The sequence below is a fragment of the Nilaparvata lugens genome, chromosome 4, assembly GCF_014356525.2.
Source record: "Nilaparvata lugens isolate BPH chromosome 4, ASM1435652v1, whole genome shotgun sequence".
Classification (NCBI taxonomy): Eukaryota; Metazoa; Arthropoda; class Insecta; order Hemiptera; family Delphacidae; genus Nilaparvata; species Nilaparvata lugens.
In genome coordinates, this window is record NC_052507.1 from 28,826,892 (window position 1) to 28,849,065 (window position 22,174).

The 22,174-nt window shown below is 34.7% G+C and overlaps 1 protein-coding gene across 1 annotated transcript; it reads right to left on the reverse strand.

Annotated features, from left to right (window-relative positions):
* Positions 1-1,676: 1,676 nt before the first annotated feature.
* On the reverse strand, positions 1,677-21,865 carry LOC111046510 (homeobox protein BarH-like 1). Its single transcript, XM_022332073.2, has 3 exons — positions 21,380-21,865; positions 4,244-4,410; positions 1,677-3,142 (listed from the first exon to the last, which is right to left on the reverse strand). Exons 1-3 carry the CDS (start codon positions 21,747-21,749, stop codon positions 2,885-2,887), a joined length of 795 nt encoding a protein of 264 aa, XP_022187765.1. The 5' UTR covers positions 21,750-21,865; the 3' UTR covers positions 1,677-2,884.
* Between the last annotated feature and the right edge of the window lie 309 nt (positions 21,866-22,174).

Sequence of the window (22,174 nt, forward strand, 5' to 3'; positions counted from 1 at the left end):
TGCATCCGTGAGACGTCAGCACAGATTTAAGCTGATCTATATCAGCTAGTGTTTTTATTGGTGTAGGAGCCTTACCTGTGCTGACGCCACACGAATGCACTATAGCTTTGTTTACGGAGGTAGTGGTTCAAATCAGAAATTTCAGCAATAAATATAATATTTTTGTAAGGTGTTCAAGGTTTAAGGAGCCTGTGATTTGTATAACATGGTATGAATGGGAGATGGAAGTTGAAATTGCAGTAGCATGAAGAGAGACTAGATTAGCCTACTCCGCATACGCTCTCTTCCTCTAGCAATAAGTTTGACAGTCATCACTGATTGACCTTTGAAGGCCAGGCCACACCTGTCATGCAGCGGTCCGATCCTACTCAGGTCTAATATTCCTGTTGGGAGGAAAGGTGACGAAGGTGCAGATCACGTGACGGACATGTGAGGCATGCACCATTCTAGGGTGTTGTCATCAGTGATGTGACCGGAGTGGAATGGGAACGCTGCATAATGAGTGTGTCCTGGGCTTTACTCGTGACTGAATGCATGTCTCATTCACATATTCCTTTCTTCATAGAATTCCTTTCCCAATGGAATTCAAACTTAGACGACTTTGAATGTATTATTGAATATACGAGTAAGATGGATTCGACTTCTTTGAATAATACGTAGTTTCTTATTCATACTCCTTTGATAGATGATTGAGCATTACAACCGATGTACGACTTATATTATGCGCTCTATTTGAAAAGTTTCATCCAAAATTTATTGCACAGGTTTAGCTTTTTAGCATATAATACTCCATTTCTCCAATTCTATTGAAACATAGTTCTTTTTAATTATATTGTATAAGATATGTTCAGTAATATATTCCTAAAAGCAAAGAAATACATGTTCGAGGTTATAATAGAAAGGCTTCAACCTGTATGGAAGGGTTGTCCTAGTGAGTTTTCCGAATTCACTTCATTTCTACGCCAAATATTTGTCTTTCTTGACAAAGAATAGTAACGATTTTCTTCATTGAATAATGAATTAAATATAGGTGTGAATTATCAATCTTGTGTGAAATCACAAATTGTACTTCTATGGAATTTAATAGAGGAAGTATCACATGATCAATAGCAATAAAAAACTGTTCTCATCCCTTGAACAAGAATCATTGCACTACCCAATAGCACTTTACTACCACTTTAATACCACCTACGTGGTGATAAAACTTAGAAGATCAATCACTCAATCACTCAGTACCAACTGCAATCTATCGATAGAGTTTAGAAATACATTTGGAATTGTTGATAAAACACGAGAGAGTAGGTGGAGCCCAAAATCGTTTCAAAAATAACCGCATTTGTTACTTTCATCACCCAGTAACTACTGGCATCTGGGGGCAGAATTCGGAAATGAAATCAACCAGTCAGAAGTAAGTGGCGGGGGCGGAGCTTTGAAGTGTATCTTTATGGGCGTGGTCTTTGTTTGGATCTTGCTCCCGATTGCAAAGTCCCGAACTAACTATTATCATATTAACTATTTATCATAGCTGTCTTTCATTAATGAAAACTTCAAGTATTCTTTTTCACATTTTTCAAAGTTTCACTGCTCTAAGTTTAGTAATACATACTCGTAGTTCTCTTCGTTTCTTATACTTGTATCAATGATACAGGGAAAGGTCACTCAGTGATAGGACAAAATTATGATTTCTTCTAGATTATGTACATCGTACATTCATCATTTTATTTCTACACATATAGAACATCCATTGATATGTTTAGTTCAATAATAACCAATATAACTGAATCTTACAATAGAATCTTATATTTTTAATAATTTACAATAAAATTATGGTTATAGTTTATTTACATATTTCAGGTGAGTGAAAATTTCTTGCATAACTTAAACATTCCAATTACCGTATGGATCAAATACAGAAACCATTGCATTTCAGCGCTTCTTTCATTATTTTGAGTAGGATAGTATTTTTTTTCAAATTTCTTTACAAAATTTTAAGGTAACTAATATTTTATTGGAATAGAAATAATGAGAATGTAAACAGTACTTATCAATTTCAGAGCGTTGAAGTATAATTCGAATATTACATAAATTGACAAAGTAAATCAAAATTAACTAACAGCCGATTCTGACTGCAGGTACACCCCGCCCTCAGCTCTTCTTGTGGTCAAAACATAGTGGAGTGGCAAAGGTAGAGGTTTTCAGAGAAGGTAGCTGAGAGGATTTAGTAGTAATGCATATATTTTGGGAGATAAGCATCTCACAATATTATAATAATATTGGGTGAATAACTTAACATTGATTATTTTACAAATTCAACATTTTCAAAAAAGTAACTTGTTTACTATATCAAAGTTGATGGTAATCGGATACTGTAGTCCGATTTCATATTTCTGATCAAATTATTTGTTTACTGAAGAAATTCCACTAATGCAAAAAATCGTTTCTCCACACAGCAATTTTGAAATATCCAATTCTGGTATATCTTGTAAAGTCAATGGTTCAAAACCCCTTAATGATAGACATTCAATTCAGAAACAATCTCACTAACATTTATTTGGTTCTCCATGATAAGGGGCTTTCACAACTGGAATGGGTTTCACAATATTATCAGAACACTTTCAACACTGAATTTCAGGGGTAACCTTATTCAACATGAACATCACAAGGGTTTTGTTATAAGTTATAGAGATATGAATAGTTTGAAATTCTGTACAAATGGAGTGTCTCTGAAATCTCCGTTTACATAGTACTATTTACATTGTAGTGACACTTTATACACGATAATTTGATAGGGCTTTGGGTAACACCGTCCATTCAGCTTCACAGCACATCAATGTAAAACGTCATTGAGCTGCTTTGTGACTCACGAGTGATTTTTACAAATGACTTATGACTCGACTGAGCTCGAAATGAAATGATTGTTGCTGTCCTCAGCACTACTACTCTCAGCACCACTCTCCATCTCTCTCGAGTGAGGCCTTGTCTGAAGATGCGGTGCTGCTGAGGTGGAGGGGGGCCTCTGCTGAGGTGCTTGTTGGTGGTGTTGCTGCTGTTGCTGTTGTTTCATTGCTGCCAACCTCTGTTGCTGGATTTCCAAATGTTGTTTCCTCCACTTTATCCTCCTGTTTTGAAACCACACCTTCACCTAGAACAAAAAAGTTGAGTTACCAAAAGCCTCTCTACATGTTCTTTAAAATAATTGGTATGTGATGCAAGCGGTGAATCCCTTGAAATCGATCACTAAAATCATTGTAAGTTCATTACAGAATTAAGTCAAAATTTATATTATTGATAAATCATTATTGTATGAAAGTATAGATTGTTGACAATTAGAGGTATGGGATAAAATATGCGTATTGCTTATTAGTATTTGAGACGAGATCTGTCATCCTTTTCTAAATTTCTGAATTCGATATTACAGGTACGAGTAGGTCACACCACTGTTTCGAAACCACAATAAAAACTGCATTAAAGCAAGAGGCATTTATAAACAACTCATGAATCAAATATCTTAATCAGTCTCTAAAGAAACTATAAAAGGGATTCTAAATAATCTGTTCAATTCAGTGGATTACATTGGTAAATAAAGAGGAAACAGAAGTTGGAATTGGAACTTTGAAAATATGAGTAGTTCAATAGTAGTAATAGTATTTAGAACACAGTTGGTTACCGATGTCAGACAGGGCAAAATACTACAAAATGCGGAAAATTTTGTTCAAGAACCGAGCTATAAAACTTGACGTTGGATAGATATACATCAATATCTTTTACATATTAGATGCTCGATTCCAAAAATCAATACTGAGCAACGAAAATAGATAATGTTAATATTATCAATTGTAATAACACAGTTAATATATTCAGTTTCTTATTATCTTGCCTTGTAACAGGTCCGTTGCTTCACCTGTAACCATATTTTCGAACAAAACGACATTTCTCAGGACTCAGGTTCAATTGAAAAACACTACACTTTACTATATGGACCGTATGAACCAAAACTTCTCGGTTGCTGTTTTGCTTGTAACAGAAAGCACGGCTTCTTATGTAGCTCAACAAACGAAGTAGCTATACGACTGACTAGACAAGCAAAATAAGAAATAATATGGAAAGTCTGACCTGTAAAAATCCGTGCGTTCTGTAAAGCAGTGAAAACGCGACTTGGTCTGTATAGTATGAGCCTAAGATTATTAGATCATGCCTAAATTTATTGGTATTGTCATTCAAAATATTGATAAATAATAGTTACCTGGGCCTCTGTTAGTTGCAGAGCGTGCGCCAGGTAGAGCCTCTCAGGGCCAACCATGTATTGCTGGCGCTCGAATTCAGCTTCAAGCCTCTCCAGTTGCTCTGGTGTGAAGATCGTCCTCACCCTTTTTGACTTTCCACCCTTTTTACTCTCTCCATTCTTGTCTCCTGTGAACAGACGACGAAATATATCGTTTTAATAATATCATATCATTAGTGGAAATTTTTAACATGGTCTATATTGAGAAATATGCTGTTATTTCCCTGTGAATTGAGCTAAAAACACTAGACTTTGTGTCAGCATGACTCAAATCATTGTCTTGGTCGATGATTCTTCAATATATTTTGATAATCAGATACAGACTTATTATCCATTTTGCAGGCTAACTATCAGGATCGTCATTTTATTAAACAACATTTCATTCATAATGTCTCCTTCTCAATCGATAGACTCTATCCGACACAGTTGGGCTAAGTAACCATTAGTTCTGTAGCCCTAACACCTTCGTTTACAATCGCGAAACTTCCCAAAAGCTTCTTTTTTAAAGTGTCAATGAATTCATGAGCATAATATTCTGCTCCTATTATCGATCATTAGATATGAGCGCTTTGAAAAGAGCAGTAATTATGAGGCGATGCAATGAAGGGAAGAGGATTCGATAATAATTTTTCATAACTCGTCGGCGGAGGCGGAACTCAATAGCAGCAGTACAATGGCTTTCGACACAGCGGTCTGATTCACCCGGCTAAAATGAAAACTGGCGAATAACTTCCATCGAATGCGACGTTATACATGGCAAAATTTCGTTTTTTCTCTGTTTTATCGGCTGAAAGCGATGATGTTGCAAATTTTCCAACGATTGGGTTCGGCGTGTTTTATTAATAAATTATCTCGAAATTTTGTCCCCTCCGCTTTTGAAATGGAGCGATATGGAGTCGGCTATTTACGGCGATACTCTTTCGTGAATAAATAATACTGGTTTTATACAGTTTTCACAATCAAAGCTATCCGAAGCTGCTGTGTTGTTCAGGAATCTGTTCATTCCATTATCCTCGTGCTAATTTATGCCATCAAACCGTAAGATACATCGTTTATTAAAAGCTTGACTCTTTCATTTCAAATTAGATTATTGATTTCCAGAATTACCAAAAACTGTTTTATTTTCTCAACATACATTATTTACTTGGAGAATTTATTTACTTTGAATCACATCCATCATAATAATTGGGAATTAATCAGATCCTCTCGATCCTATAAATTACTTCAGAATGCCTATTGAACTTCCCGTATAGTGTATTTCAAACATTAGAATAGCTTCAGCTGCAAAGCAGGATGTGATGAAGATTTTATAGAATGGGATGACAATACAGACGTCGAAGGTAAGTTTTAGCGAAAATGGTGAGTACTTATAGAGTTGTTTTAAAAATATAATAATTGTACTATTGATTATTTAAATCTTTCTGTTAAACACTGCTTGAACATACTATGTTATTGAAAAGACGTTGGATACTTTTTCAGAATTGTAAAATATTATTCATTTTTATCCTTTACGAATAGATCTATATAAATAAGAATCGAGCCTCAAATTTTGACATTCAATAACTTTTTTATGTGTGCACCGAATTTGATGATCTTTTTTTAGTTGTGTTCGTTATGTTCAGTACCAGGTTTATGGCCTATCGAATTTATAACCTACTTCAGGACTCTTTCCTACGGTCCTTCAAAGTTTACATGTAATCCTTATGGGAGAAGATTTGTGGGCTGGCCACACACAGAAATAAAAATAAGCTGTTATAATCATTGCGTCATACAACTGCCGTCGGTAGATAGTAGACAAGAGTGTGTGCTGCTCCATAACCGCTCATGTATTTTATTATAAACGCCCCGACTAAAACAAAATTACTGTTCTGTGTGAAACCATCCAGCAGTGCGGCCTCAGGTTAAAGACTTACATGCTCTAAAGACATTGCTTTGTTTTGAATAATTGTGCAATCTTCGGTGTTCAGAATTAATTGATTATTAGTAAATTATATATTTTGCAGTTGGAAAATTATCTATATAAATAAAATGCCGCCTCGCGCCTCCTCAGGTGTGCATCCAGCAGAAGTTTTGTTTTTATTTCTACTTTATTTATTTGTTTATTTTCACAGAAAAATCATATACATTTCTAATAATAGTTCAACAAAAACAAATCAAGGAAATATATTTCCCCACTCAGACTAAACTGAGGAAAGAATTCCTATCTAGAAAAGCCTTGCGAAATAAAAGATAATCAAATTCATCTTTTGAATAACATATACATTTATTTTCTTTAACCTGAAAAATAAACTTCAATTGAACAACAAAAACTTCAAGTGTAAAGCATTAAACAAATTAAATCTATTACCAATATAGGTTGGTGCTATAAGGTCGAAAGAGTCAAAAGAGCGCTACACCAAAAACAAAAAAAATACTAAAATTCAAGCAAGAAGAGAAAGAAAAAACAGAAACAAGAGAAAACTAATGGCTTATAAACAAAAATGAAAAATGGGAATTTCTGTAGAAGTTTGTCATGAGATGCATTGAACTATTTGGCGGTACGAAGTTCGCCGGGCCAACTAGTTGACAATAAAAGTTCATTCCACTTATAATATGCCACATCAATCTTGAAGTTATTTTCATCGACTCATCGACTGGTCTCCAGTGCACTCGATCATTTGTCAAACAAGGGAAAGGCTCATCAATTAATGGTCAACCAATTCAAAATACATCAGACAACTTTGAAAGAGCACAGTTGAATTCGAATTGCGTGTGGTAGAAGTCTACGATCAAATAAATTGTCGGCCGGCGTTGTCAGTGGTGTGGGACTCGTTGAAATAAAGTAGGGCCACAAAAGGAGCAAATAATGATGGTGCCAGTGTTCAATTGGTCTGATGACGCGCTCTGCCAAAAGGTGAAAGATATAAAGGGTCAGTTAGGCGTAGGGCGCAGAGCCGGAACAAGAAAGGTACGAGGCAAAGGGTGGAGGTGGCGTAGGTTTTAGTGCTACAAACGATCCGATCGTCCGGAACAAAACCGCCGGGTTGTTACAGCGGTTGCAATGCGGTCTCAAAGGAACAACAGCCTATCTAAAGTTGTGTGCTGTGCTCCAACACCCGTTCATCCTGCTACTATTATTATTCATCCTTTCATGCGTTACACACACCGATATATGATGCCTAGTGAAATATGGTAGCAGCCAGTGAACTGTAAATTTCAAGCTTCTCGAACTGTTTTATTGCTTTCAAATGAAACCCTCACTGGTCGCCTTTGTTGGTGAAAAAATGATAAAGAATAGCTTGTGCTCCTCTCATTTGTACCCTAATTTGCAGCCAGCCAAAGAGTTAATGTAGCACATGTAATTGGCGAGAGAACTAACTCACTTAATGTCACCTCTCCTTGAAAATTATTGTAATTTGTCAGCGAGCACAATTGGATGTACAAATACATTAATCAATTTGTACTAAGAGCAGTAGGGTGTCTGTCATTCGAGTGTTATTACGTTTTTATTGTCCTGTACTGAATTATTGATGGGGAAGAATACAAAATGACCCTTTTTGTAGATCTTTTTTCAATAGAGAAGAATCAATATTGTTAATGCATTTCCAATATATGTATGCTACTTTCAAATTCTTATACTCTCTAAAAGACTGCACTGCAAAATCATAAGAATTAAAACATTTGCTTGGTTAAACGAGTTTGGTTCGACTAATAATCTATACTATAATAAAGGAAAGAGCTGACTTACACAGTCATGATTGTAAGGGATAGGGAAATTATGTTTGACGCATCATCACGTCTGAATTACTGGACTGATTAACTTGAAATTTTACATATAGATTCTTAATTAACCGAGGATGGTTATAGGCCTATTTTCAATTCTTCAAGAATCCACTCAGTCAAGTATTCAGTTTGTCAAGTTTTTAAATAGACCCTTGAGGAGCACGGGTTTTCTGCTAGTTATAAATAAAGGTGGAAATAAATCCAGCCAAATCGATACGACTAAGGCGTTGCACCCTTCAGTCTGCTAGCGAGACTTCATCTCATTATCTCATCCCATTATCCATGCACAAACACAATAGCTCATCCATAATAAAATATATATATATATATATATTAATAAATTAGGCCATACAACTCAATGATTGTATGTATGTAACTTACTAATAGCTGAGGATTTAACGAGAAAGCATTAGATCTCTTCATTCATTCATTATCATTCCATCTTCCATTCATCCATGATTCATTATCGAATAGGTTTTGATGGTGAGGGTAATCGAAGTTAGTTCCACCGTTCAACTCAATGTTCGAGGAGCATGGTGAAACCGCTTCGACATAAGACTGGGCAAAGACTGACATCTTTCTTATGTTTACTCAAAAATTGTTCACGTTGAATACCTTTTTGCATTATGGCAATGAAAATTCAAATAACCAGCCAAACCCTATTTATTTCACATTGATCAGTAAAGAAGATAAATGTTATTTTCCTCCACCTATTGTCTAAAGAGCCTACTTTACTCCCTGAAACATAATACTAAAGTGTCACTTTTTCGCTCTCGGGAGGAAAAAACAGGAAAACTCCCTAGAGCGTAAAAGTAACTCCATTTAAATAACATGGGAAGCATCTCTATTTTAAAAACTTACATTTGAAATAGGTTAGAAGATCTAGGCTCAGATGAGGAAGAATATAGAGTAGTCATTAAAACAAATAAATTCAATACCTCAACCAGACATTTGATCAATATATGAAATATATGTTTCATGCTAGAATTATTACAAACTTCATATCAGTATACTATAAAAATGTACAAATATTTTTTCATATTCCATATTATTCAAAATACCAGCCAACGAATATTCCTCATTAACCTATCAAATTTTAAACGGGAACTTCATCATAGTTGTAGTCGAGTCGGCCATTGTTGTTTTTTCCGACAGAAAGCGCATAGCGCTGTCGGCAGTTAACTGTGTGATAACAAGCCGGCTGTTCAATTTTTAGCTTATTTTGTAACACATTTTACTGGTCACGTAACTTTTTAACAATAATTGTTTTATTTGCAGTTTTTATAAAAATGTAGGTGGAGGAAAAATGTTGTGTACATCACGAGTGAAAAATGTTTTTTCTCCCTCAGGAAAATTGTTGCCGTCGGCTTCGCCTCGGGCTTCAAACTTTTCCCTCGGGGAGAAAAAACAGTACTTTTCACTCTAGATATACAAATAACTATTAGCATATTTTTTTATTTATAGTACATAATAATCAATTTCATACGGTTGTATGGTTGAAAAGTTTAACAATTTCTGGAAAATGAATATTCCAGTTCCAATCTTGATGATTTTCAGCAGCAGTAGCAACTGAGGTTGTCGAGATTAGAGTCAGATCTATGGGAATCATATTTGGTTGAACGCTAAAGGTTGTTAGAAACGCTGTTTGAACATGGCCGCAAACCTGTGTTAAATCAAATGGGTTCTGGCCCTGCTTTGCGGGTGAGGTTTGAAGCTGAGTGCATGATTTCGAATAAAGCGCACAGGGTTGGAATAAGTCATTACCACCACTCAACCCCTTGTTGCCAACCGCAATGCCAAGGGCCGGCCGAAATCGACTGACTGTTTGTGTAAGGGTGGGTCAGCAAGGGTGGTGTGTGATTATATAATAAGCCTACATGTAATCGCGGGCAAGCAAACATCCCCAACACAACTTGCAGCATAGCTGCTAACTATTCCAGTCGAAATCCCAACATTAGCAGCGAACATCCCTGCAGCATCACATCGATACAATTCAAACTTTACTCACCACTCACCACCCTCCACCCTGCGATTCATCCATGCGCGACTGATTTCATTGCCAGCCGAACAACTATTATTATCATACATCGCTGATCATCTTTCCCTACCCGATTTCAATGCAACAAAGCTATGAACAATTAATTACCGGCATGAAATTGATGGGTCGGTTCTGATTTAGTGTGATTTATGGTGTTTCGTTCTCGTCTAAGAATGAACGTGTGCGTTATTCACTTTATATTCAAATGGATAAATGAATTGAAATCGTGAAGAGCGGTCCAAATTAGCAGAAGGGTTGATAGTTTTCAAATGTCTGTTCTGAAAAAAAAGTTATGAAAAATATGAACGAGTATATTATCAGTATCTTATTATAATAAATTGAGAACATGGTTAAAACAATATTCAAATAACTTATTATAATTATGATCAATTATCACTGATTATTAGTGTTATGTGGTACTATGTGATAGAATTTGTAATGTTTGTTTTGGAGACCATGTAGACTATTGAAATTTACAAAAGATACACACAAATATATATATTCAATTTCTGAGGATAGTCTATTTAATTTATTTTTGTTTTCCAAGTTTCAGTCTCTATATTATGGTGTTATGTATTGAGGCAACTTTGTTAACAAATTTTGTGGTACAGTAAATTGTTCCTATCAGGCATGACGGCAAGATATTCATTATTATTTATACATTGATACATACATTATCATCTATATAATAAGAGAGAGTAGGGTTGTGTTTGTTTGCATCAAAACATGTCAACTTGTGGATTGCATACCGGAAAAACGGGAATGATTTAGATCTCCAAATTTCGCACATAGATTCTAAAAATATCAATCTCGTGCACCTAGAAGCACAAATTTCAATTTTCCTTCTAGATTTTCCAGAATTAATGTTCAAATTTCATTAATGGTACATACGATTCCATAAAAAAATAAAAAATCACCAAATCATATGGTCGAAATTAAAAAAGGAACATCTTTTTCTATTATTGCTTTCTACCTGATACCACTTGACCTTGATAATATTGTTTTGATAATTGATAAATATTTTTAATAATAATGATAAAAATGTTTTTATTATAAATATAATAATAGTATTGTTTTGATAATTAATAAATATTTTCACAAACTCTGTAAAATAATATGGTGAATGTGAAACAGCTGCATCAAAGAAATTATCTCAAAAGCATCTGTTTAGAGAAAACATAGTTTTGAAACTTCGTTTTCCTGATGCAATGTTTAGGCCTACATGTGGCATGGATTATTAATTTATCAGCTAGAACAGTTTTTTGAGACAAAGTGCTAAATTAACGTCTACAGTTTCATCAATACTGTATTGGCAATATGAAAACGCACGCAAGATGTTGATATTTACTTAAAGAAATTATTCTATTCCATTTTTATTGAATTGAAATTCCAAAATTATTCGAGCCCTGATAGAATGACTGACTCACTGTACAGTAAGTCGAAAATTTTAATATTGGATGAGTGGTATTATATTGGCAAGTTGAGCAAAAACTAAGCACATTTTTTTATATCTTCAAATGAAAAATGAATTTTGTGGGCTGTTAAAACTCTCTCTGAAAGGGAAACTACTCAAATTATTCCATCTTATAGTAAAATAAAAATCTGGTGTGGCGCACTCACACAACTTTCCTTGCCGTTATGAGAATTGATCACCTGACGCTAGTGTTCCCGCGCATCTCAAGTCTACTTATAAACAAAGATCTGAGTCAGCTGGTGACGGGACAATAACGCTGGAGACATACGAGGTCTGCTATCTCTTCATAGTGAATCATTAAAATAGAATCAACAGTTTGCAATATTGGATAATCACATTTTCTCGAAGTACTAGCTAATTATTTTGAAAATCTTCTAAACTGTCCAGAACCTATAGAAATTCTCCCGATTTTCAACCACATACCTCTACAACAGGATGAATCATTACCACCAACAGAAGAAGAAATCATCAAACACATAGGTAAACTAAAAAATAACAAGGCGTCTGGAGAAGATGGGATTGTAGCAGAATTTTTAAAAAACCTAGGGTATAATTCGAGAAAAGAGCTAGTTTCAATTATCCAGAATGTATGGATCACAGAGGAAATCCCTGAAGATTGGAAATGTGCTCTAATACACCCATTGCATAAAAAAGGAGATAAGACCGATGTGAATAACTATAGGGGTATTTCTCTTCTTGCTGTCGCCTATAAAATATTATCAGCTTGTCTTCTTGAAAGAACCCAGAAACAACTAGAACCCAAAATTTCAGATTTCCAAGCTGGATTTAGACCAAATCGTTCATGTCCAGAACAAATATTGAACTTGAAATTAATATCACAGATAAGAAAATTACGAAGTAAAGCCACAATATACGTATTTGTTGATTTTAAGAAAGCCTACGATTCAATCCACAGACCAACACTATTTAAAATTCTTGAAGAGAAAGGCCTGGATCAGAAAACTCGAAAAATCATAGAACAAACATTGACAAACACAACATCAAAAATAAAATTTATGGGAGAACTTTCGAAGCCTTTTGAGATAAAGACTGGTGTTAGGCAAGGTGATGGATTATCACCACTGCTCTTCAACATAGTTCTTGATAGAGTAATGGAAGAATGGGAAAAGAAACTGAAGGAGGTGAACCACTGGAAGCCAATCTCGCTGGGAACCAAGAAAAATAATCTTCAAATTCCATACTTAGCTTTTGCAGACGACCTTGCTATAATGTCAGATTCATTGGAAAGTGCAATAAAACAAATAGAAATTTTAAAAGAATGTGCTGAACAAGTAGGCTTACAAATATCATTTGAAAAAACTGTTTTCACAACATCAAATATAGAAGTTACTAAATTACAAACAAAATATGGAACAATTAAGAAGGTACCATACTTTAAATATCTTGGGGAAATTATATCAGAAAAACATGCACAAAATGAAAGGATACAGAAAGCTCGTAAAGGCCTAGGGCTAGTGCAATATATTTATAATAAGAGATGTATGTCTATCAATACCAAAATCAAACATTATAACGCAGTAATCAAGCCAACAATGTTGTATGCCAGCGAGACCCTAACACTTAGCAGAAAAACAGATACTGAAAATTTGAAAAAAGAAGAAAGGAAGATAATTAGAAAAATACTTGGACCAAGAAAGACCGAAGATGGTTATAGACTACAGAAAACAGCCAAAGTTGAAGAATACTCTAACATAGAAGCAGACATCAGGAAAAGGCGCCTTAAATTTTATGGTCACATAATGAGGCTTCCAGATCACAGACTTACAAAAAGAATAGTAACATATGTAGCAACCCTTAGTAATGGAGGTGCATGGATGAAAAACGTCAAGAAGGACTTAATACTTGCTAACATTAACAATGATGAAATATACAACAGGAACAGTTTCAGAGAAAAGGTTGAAAAATGGGAAGTTAAACCAGAGATGACTGTGCCAAGAGTGGGAACAAAATGGAGTGAAGCAAGGAAAGCGGAGTTCTCACTGAAAATGAAAACTGGTGGATTGATAAAAAGAACAAGAAAAACAAAAAATGAACCAAATTTTGCTCAGCGTCTTCCATCTGGGAGCTTGACGGCTAATAATAATAATAATATAATAATAATAATAATAATAATAATAGTATTGTTTTGATAATTAATAAATATTTTCACAAACTCTGTAAAATAATAATTATGGTGAATGTGAAACAGCTGAATCAAAGAAATTATCTCAAAAACATCTGTTTAGAGAAAACATAGTTTTGAAACTTCGTTTTCCTGATGCAATGTTTAGGCCTACATGTGGCATGGATTATTAATTTATCAGCTAGAACAGTTTTTTGAGACAAAGTGCTAAATTAACGTCTACAGTTTCATCAATACTGTATTGGCAATATGAAAACGCACGCAAGATGTTGATATTTACTTAAAGAAATTATTCTATTCCATTTTTATTGAATTGAAATTCCAAAATTATTCGAGCCCTGATAGAATGACTGACTCACTGTACAGTCAGTCGAAAATTTTAATATTGGATGAGTGGTATTATATTGGCAAGTTGAGCAAAAAATAAGCACATTTTTGTTATATCTTCAAATGAAAAATGAATTTTGTGGGCTGTTAAAACTCTCTCTGAAAGGGAAACTACTCAAATTATTCCATCTTATAGTAGAATAAAAATCTGGTGTGGCGCACTCACACAACTTTCCTTGCCGTTATGAGAATTGATCACCTGACGCTAGTGTTCCCGCGCATCTCAAGTCTACTTATAAACAAAGATCTGAGTCAGCTGGTGACGGGACAATAACGCTGGAGACATACGAGGTCTGCTATCTCTTCATAGTGAATCATTAAATAGAATCAACAGTTGCCAACAGTTTGCAATATTGGATAATCACATTTTCTCGAATTTCGAGCTTATTTTCAATTTTAGGTGAAAATTTTATTGAACATTAATTGTAGAGATTCTCAAGCTCAATCTTTTCCATTTGGATTTTTTTGTTTAAATTGTATTTGAAGCCTGATAATTGAGAATCTAAAATCAAACTTTGCATAGATGGGGTGGAGCTCCTGAAATTTTTACAGATATAGGACTTGTGGCAGTTGATAGAGCTTATCAATGACTATTCTAGGTATAAATTTAATCAAAATCGTTGAAGCCGTTTTCGAGAAAATCGCGAAAACCCCTGTTTTTGACAACATTTTCGCCATTTTAGCCGCCATCTTGAATTGCATTTGATCGGAATTGTTCGTGTCGGATCATTATTTTGTAAGGACCTTAAGTTCCAAATTTCACGTCATTCCGTTAATTGGGAGATGAGATATCGTGTACACAGACGCACATACACTCATACACACACACACACACACACACACACACACCACACACCACACACACACACACCACACACACACACACACACAGACCAATACCCAAAAACCACTTTTTTGGACGCAGAGGACCTTGATACTGCCACAAGTCCCATATCTGTAAAAATTTCAGGAGCTCCGCCCCATCCATGCAAAGTTTGATTTTAGATTCTCAATTATCAGGCTTCAGATACAATTTAAAAGAAAAAAAATTGAGTGGAAAAGATCGAGCATGAGTAGAGATTTACAACTAAGTTCAGTAACATTTTCACCTAAAATTAAAAATAAGCTCGAAATTCGAGAAAATGTGATTATCTAATTGCGAACTGTTGGCAACTGTTGATTCTATTAAATGATTCACTATGAAGAGATAGCAGACCTCGTGTGTCTCCAGCGTTATTACCCTGTCACCAGCTGGCTCAAATCTTTGAATAGTAGACTTGAGATGCGCGGGAACACTAGCGTCAGGTGATCAATTTCCATAACGGCAAGAAAAGTTGTGTGAGTGCGCCACACCAGATTTTTTTAATTGGAAGGTGGTCGTATGATACATGATTGCGATACAGGATTTCCAGAGAAAAGGTATGGTAAAACCGCACATCGATAACTCAAACCTTTCAAAATTTATTTTCATTCATTTCCTTTATTATAGTATAGAAGATGATAGATAGATGGATTTATCATCCATCTATACTGGATGATATATCCATCTATCTATCATCTTCTATACTATAATAAAGGAAAGATCTGGCTTAAACACGTATACACGTGTGAAGGATAGGAAAATTATGTTTGATGCATCATCACGTCTGAACTACTGGACTGATTTACTTGAAATGCTGCATATAAATTCCTTATCAACCGAGGATTCTTATAGGCCTATTTTCAATTCTTCTAGTTTTCATTACGTCAAGTTTTCAGTTTGTCAAGTTTTGAAATAGACCCTTGCGAAGCACGGGTTACCTGCTAGTTCTTAATAAAATTATGAATGATTGGGAAAGGAACAACAGGCTTAAAGCCAAAAACTGTTGCCAAAAATAGGTTATGTTTACACTATGATTTTTGTCCAATTTTGAGTCCAAAATATAAACTTTATATTCATAAATTTAATTAAACTGGGAATTAATAATTAAAAGAATATATTCATTTATTTATTAATTCATTTGTACAAAATCACTTATATTTGAAGAGAATAAATATGTAGGCCCTATAATATTCCTCTTCCAAGTTCAGGTTCATATCAGTTCAATAATGATTTTGAGACAATTTTCAATAAATTAAAAGATATTCCAACTTCTCAAGTAGTACTAGCCGCATAAGTTTCTCAATTTAAGCACCCAAAATAAATGCAAGCTCTCTATATGGAGAAGTAACAGTATATTATTTGGTTTTTTACTATTATTTCTTCCAAACTGAATAGATGCCTCCACTTGACAACCATTCTAATGTAAGATATCTTAAAACCGAAGAATTGAATCATCAATAGAATTTGGAAAAATACATTGTAGCCTATATTGTTCACGACTCGTGAACAGAACATGTTGCTAGTTGACGAATACAGTAGGGGAAACTTGGAGGTACGTCTATAGACATGATCCTTTTTTGTATCTGGTCAGTCATCCTCATTTTTTAGCTCTGTTCTAATTTACAGTATCATTCTTCGACCATCTATTCTCTTGTCTCTCTTCCCTTCCTCTACTACCTCTACCAAATTATTTTAGAGCATACTTTTGAACTCCAAATACTTTCCACTGATTAGCAAAAAACGTGCATTTTTTATTTCGGTTTATTTATTCTCTTCCGTAAAATGCTTGATTTTTGTTAAAGAAGGTCTTCTTCATTCAGTAAAATTTCAAGCGAATTCATTGCCAATAGATATTTATTTTTGAAAATTTTTAAATCGATGCAAATAGATGCAAAGAAGCCTAAATGGAGTCGCAGTCGAATGAAGACCCAGCAGTTCTCATTTTATCAGTAGTACACTGTTTTTAAATATTTTGGGGAGTGAGCAGAATATTGCCAATGTAAATTTCCATAACTTAATTTTCAAATTTCCATACCGTACTTCAGAAATCAGTAAAAACTAAATTTTTAATCCACTTAATAGGTCAATTGATAGTCAATAGGCCAATTTACGCATAAAGATTCATAAGATTTATGCTACATTCATCTTCCTAATATATATCACCTTCATTGATATTGGACTGATTCAAACAAAAAAATCTCAAATGATCTTTAAATTTGTCATTTGTGGTAAAATTTTTTTCGTACACAAAACATGACAGTAGGGTAGTGTAAGAAAAAAGCTTCCTACAAAGATGAATTCAGGGAGAGGAATGTATTTGGAATTCATCCAATTAAGAAAAAATAATAATCTAAATATTAATCTATCCTATAAAAAAGCAAAGAACTGGCTTATTGGATAGGAAAATTGTGTTTAACGCATAATCACGTCTGAACTACTGAACTGATTAACTTGAAATTTTGCATATAGATACTCAATTACCAAGGATGGTTAAAGGCCTTTTATCAATTCTTGAAGATTTCATCACATCAACTTTTCAGTTTGTCAAGTTTTAAAATAGACCCTTGCAGATCACGGGTTTCCTGCTAGTATTTAATATCATTTGCGACTCTCTTCAAGCTGAGCTTGAGCTGAGGCAGCCAGTAGTATGATGACTCATGTAGAATTCAAAAGGAGAGGAAATTCTAGGGGGTTAAAATTGCCTTCAGAATCCAATTTCTTTGGCGTCTACAGATATACTGTTTTGGTTAGATAAGAAAATAGCTACTTGAGCATTCAATTTGAAAAATAATTCTTGAAAATGTAATTATCTACTTGATCAGTTTAGTACACTTTGGATGCCACGCAACTCCATAGATATCCACATCTATCGGTGCAAGTAAAGACATACTGAAATAATGAGGATGATGATGATGATGATGATTGTAATAATGAGCCACTAGTTTTCTAATATAATATTTTCAAGGAATGAGTATTGTGTCAAAACATTCTGCTGGATTAGCATTAATTGCAATAGTCTATTTCGTGATTAATCCAATTTGAATTACCTCTAGGCTTTCTAATGTTCCGACTTTTAGCACAAAGTCTTAACTAACTGGTGGCAGGCAGTCTGTAAGATTCTACTTTGATGCCACTTCACTGTATTTATCTTCAATGTTCAATCTAATATAATATATTATTACCTATATTATTATATCTAATAATATTATTATTTCTACTGTAATAATATTTCTGATAAAACTAAATTACTTTACTGTTTCAATTGACCGAGCGTAGTGAGGTCTAAGATTCAAGTCGACGATTTTGCATTTCTCTTTATGTTTATATGTTCATATGTATGTTTATATGTTCCGCATTTACGACAAAACACAGCAATAGATTTTCATGAAATTTGTTTGACAGGTATGTTCCTTTTTGAATTTCGCAAGCAATGAAGCATGCAATAATTGATAACTCGAATTAGCATATTTTTTTCTATGCTTTCAACTCGGTAAGCTTTTGATGATAGTAGCATAGTTGTTTACAACAAATTATTAGCATTGTAATGCTAATAATTATAGTTGATATTAATTAATATTGTCGTTAAAACAACCCAAACAGTCATTAGTTGTTTAGACACCGATATCTGGCCGACATTTCAGGACAAGACATAATTCACTTTGATGGACAGTATTGAAGGAGGCTGCGCGAGGTCTACTGTTCACAGAACTACTAGTATTATGCAATCTGATTATAGTTTCAACAATTTTTCAAGCCCTCAAAAAATATTGTTCTTTGAACATAATTAGCGAATCTTGAAGAACTTATAGAGAAAATGTAGAAGTGAAATAATGTAGTGTACGTGTAATGTTATAGCTCATTGGAAATTTTCAAATTGAATAACCATCAAACAATTCTGAGAATCTAATTAAATACGCTAAGCTGTCCTGATGGACAATATTCATTCTACTGTATAATATTTCGAATTAAGTTGCTCATATAATATGATATATATATATATATACATAAAGTATGATATACATACATAGCAAATAGAGCAATAATTGGAAGACATTAGAACTATTCGTTTGAAGCATTCAATAAACATTCGATGATTGATTGATAAATACAATGGATTATTTTAATCTCTTCAGTACTTTGATTTTGAGTAGGCTTATTCAGCTCAGCTATTTTTGGACTTTCTATTTTTCTTTCGTTTATTAATCTCTCATCATATGAATATGAAAAAATCTAAGATTTGTACAATAATATTTATTGTAATCTGGAATTGAATACATGTATAATGCCTTTGGCTATCGCTTGCTTTCTTCCAATTAGAGGCCTATATGTAGCGTCTGAGCCTTTTGTGGGTTAATTAGGAACAACCAAACCTCTCAGTAATAACATAGTTTGGATTTTTGACACAGCCTATATTGAAGCAATTAGGCTCATTAGGTTTCATATAGGTGACTCAGAGTATTGATAATTACTTGTAACATACCGTACATAGGCCTATAGGTCTTGTTTGTAGCGATTACGGCAGTAGCAGTTCACTAATAAATCCCTATCTAATAATACATTATAATTAACTCATATTAGGTTCAACAATTTAACAATATAGCCGAGATGATGATGTCTGGTCTCGTATTGAAAATCAAACTATAGTAACTTACTAGTAACATTCCCTTATTCCGTTAGTAGACCTAATAGAATTCAACATTGGTTTCATCTATTGCAGTTATGGATTCATCTATTTCGATTGAAAGTCAGTCAATGATGACGTCTACTTGATTGATAATTACAGAGACATTAATTTACTGGGCTGTAATAAATTAAAATAATACTCAGATTGAATTAGTATATTATACTACTAATACGTTGGACTGAATCTGATTCAAATTTGCGCAATTTATGTGTTTTGTCATGATCTTATGTATATTCTACCTTCTGGCTGGATAAAATTTGAATTGTGAATGAATTAAATTTATAAATTGAAAAAAATCTTATCAATATCCTAAAATGGAGAGATGGATGGCAACATCCTCAACTCCAGCTTCAAAATTATATTTCATTTTGAAATTTTGATGAGCTGCACAATCTGTGAAACTTGAATGGAATTTTGATTTTGGGACTTCCAAAGAGAACAAACTATTTTTCTGGTACATACTTCAATAAATCATAAGTACAAAATTCTATGAGGACATCATGAAGTGTTTATTTACTTGTTTCATGCATTGTAACACGTGATACAATCTGAATTCTTATTCACTCCTGTTTTGTTTTTGAAGACTTCCATGAAAATAATTTATGTTTCACCTCAAACACATGCCACGACTAACCTTAGTTAATCATTTCTGAGCCAGCAATAAGTTCATGAGAAACCGTATTTACAGATCGAACCGAACTTTCTTCTTCTGTTACACTTCTATAACATATCTATATTAGAGTAGTATTACATGTATAACCTGCTATTTTGTTATTTATATGTGACTTTGGATTTTGTATTCTGGTATAAGACGTTTTTTAAATACACTCTCTTGTAAATTTTATCAGGATGACAGATCATTTGATATAGCTTTCACTGATTTATTATGAAGAAAGCACGATATTATGATGTCTTAGCATGGACCGACAGGCACAACCACCCTAGATCAAGCCAACTAGTAATATTGTAGATGTTTAGTATCAATGTAAAAAACCCCGATAAAACGAATTTCCCACTTTAAAGCATTCACTATCAATACTCTTGAACAGGCTGTACGTAAGCCTCTGTATGAAAACAACCCCGTTATTGAGAATATCCCGATTCGTAGAACACCACTATTGGTCCATTAAGATGCGATGTATCACGACTGTATTAAGCAAAACACGTGACTGTAATATTGGTTCGATAACGCTGTACTGCAGTCATTATCAAGTAATAATGCGATTCTGTTTATATTTGACATACCCTGATAAAATAAATTTATGTTATAACATTTTTCAATACTATTCGACAAACTCAATGTTCACGTTACCCCATTCGAGATGTAACGATTCATAGAATTTTCCTCTAGATCCTTTTAGATAATTTATAAATGTTTCACGACTATATTGAATGAAACAATAAAAAAATCATAAACAATTTTCGTTAATTATTTCGCTATAGTGATTCATGTAATCGTATATTTGTAATGATATTGTGAAACTGAATTATTGGGAAATAAAAATTGAATTGAAATTGATAATTGAATGATATTTGTGGAGGCATAATACATTTGATAGTGGAACCTTGAACTGTATTTCAATAATGAAATCAACTGTGTAATGAACACTTTTGTGATTTAGAGGATGTCGTGAAAAATAATGGGTCTTGATTCTTCTTGAAGTTTTTGATACGGAAAGCTTGAGAATAGCTTTAATTAATTGAAAAATATACCAAAACACCACCGACTTGTAAAGCATTGACCAACCTGTGGAGCGACTGAAGTCGAGGGCAGCCTGCGCGTGGGCGGCAGCGGAGGCGGCGACTGGGGGCGGCTGTGAGAGGCCGAGGATGGCGTCGATGGTGAAGGCACGCGACTTCCTCGGCTGCGGCGGACTGGGTGAGTCGGACTCTGACCCGGACCCGGAACTGCCCCCAGCGGCGGCAACCAGCTGCAGGAAGTGGCTGACGAGGGGCCGCTGGATCATCCTGTGCCAGGGCGACGTGGAGGCGGCCGGAGGCGGCGACTGGTTGGCTGGTGGCGGTGGCGGAACTCGGTACGGGGCCAGTGCATCGCAATATCTGGCAAGTGATCCGACCCCACTCAAATGATGGGGGTGGTGGTGTCTGCCCTCCATCCCCTCAACCCCGGGGGCGGTAGCACTCTCTCCTCTACTCCTTATCAACCTCGCGTACTCACAGTGCCACTAACAATCGACGACCTCTCCCGAAACTCACCGGCGGCCGACTGACTGCTCACTGCTCACTGGTTATTAAAAATTTCAAAGTCTGTCTCTCGACCATCGGACCGAAACCTACCCCCACCCTTATTCTAGCCCACACATACGCAAGCCAACCACTCCCCTTTTTTATCATAATCATCGTCGTCGCAGGCATCCACCTAATCAAACTCCCCCACTCTTCTCAGGTCGACATGCTAATCATTGTTTTTCCCACTCTTCCATGACTGTGTTTCCTTACTGTCTCTTAATGTATGATCTCTTCAGTAGTATATAATTTACTTGAAGATTTGTTTACTATAGAGTAACCTATGTATTCTACA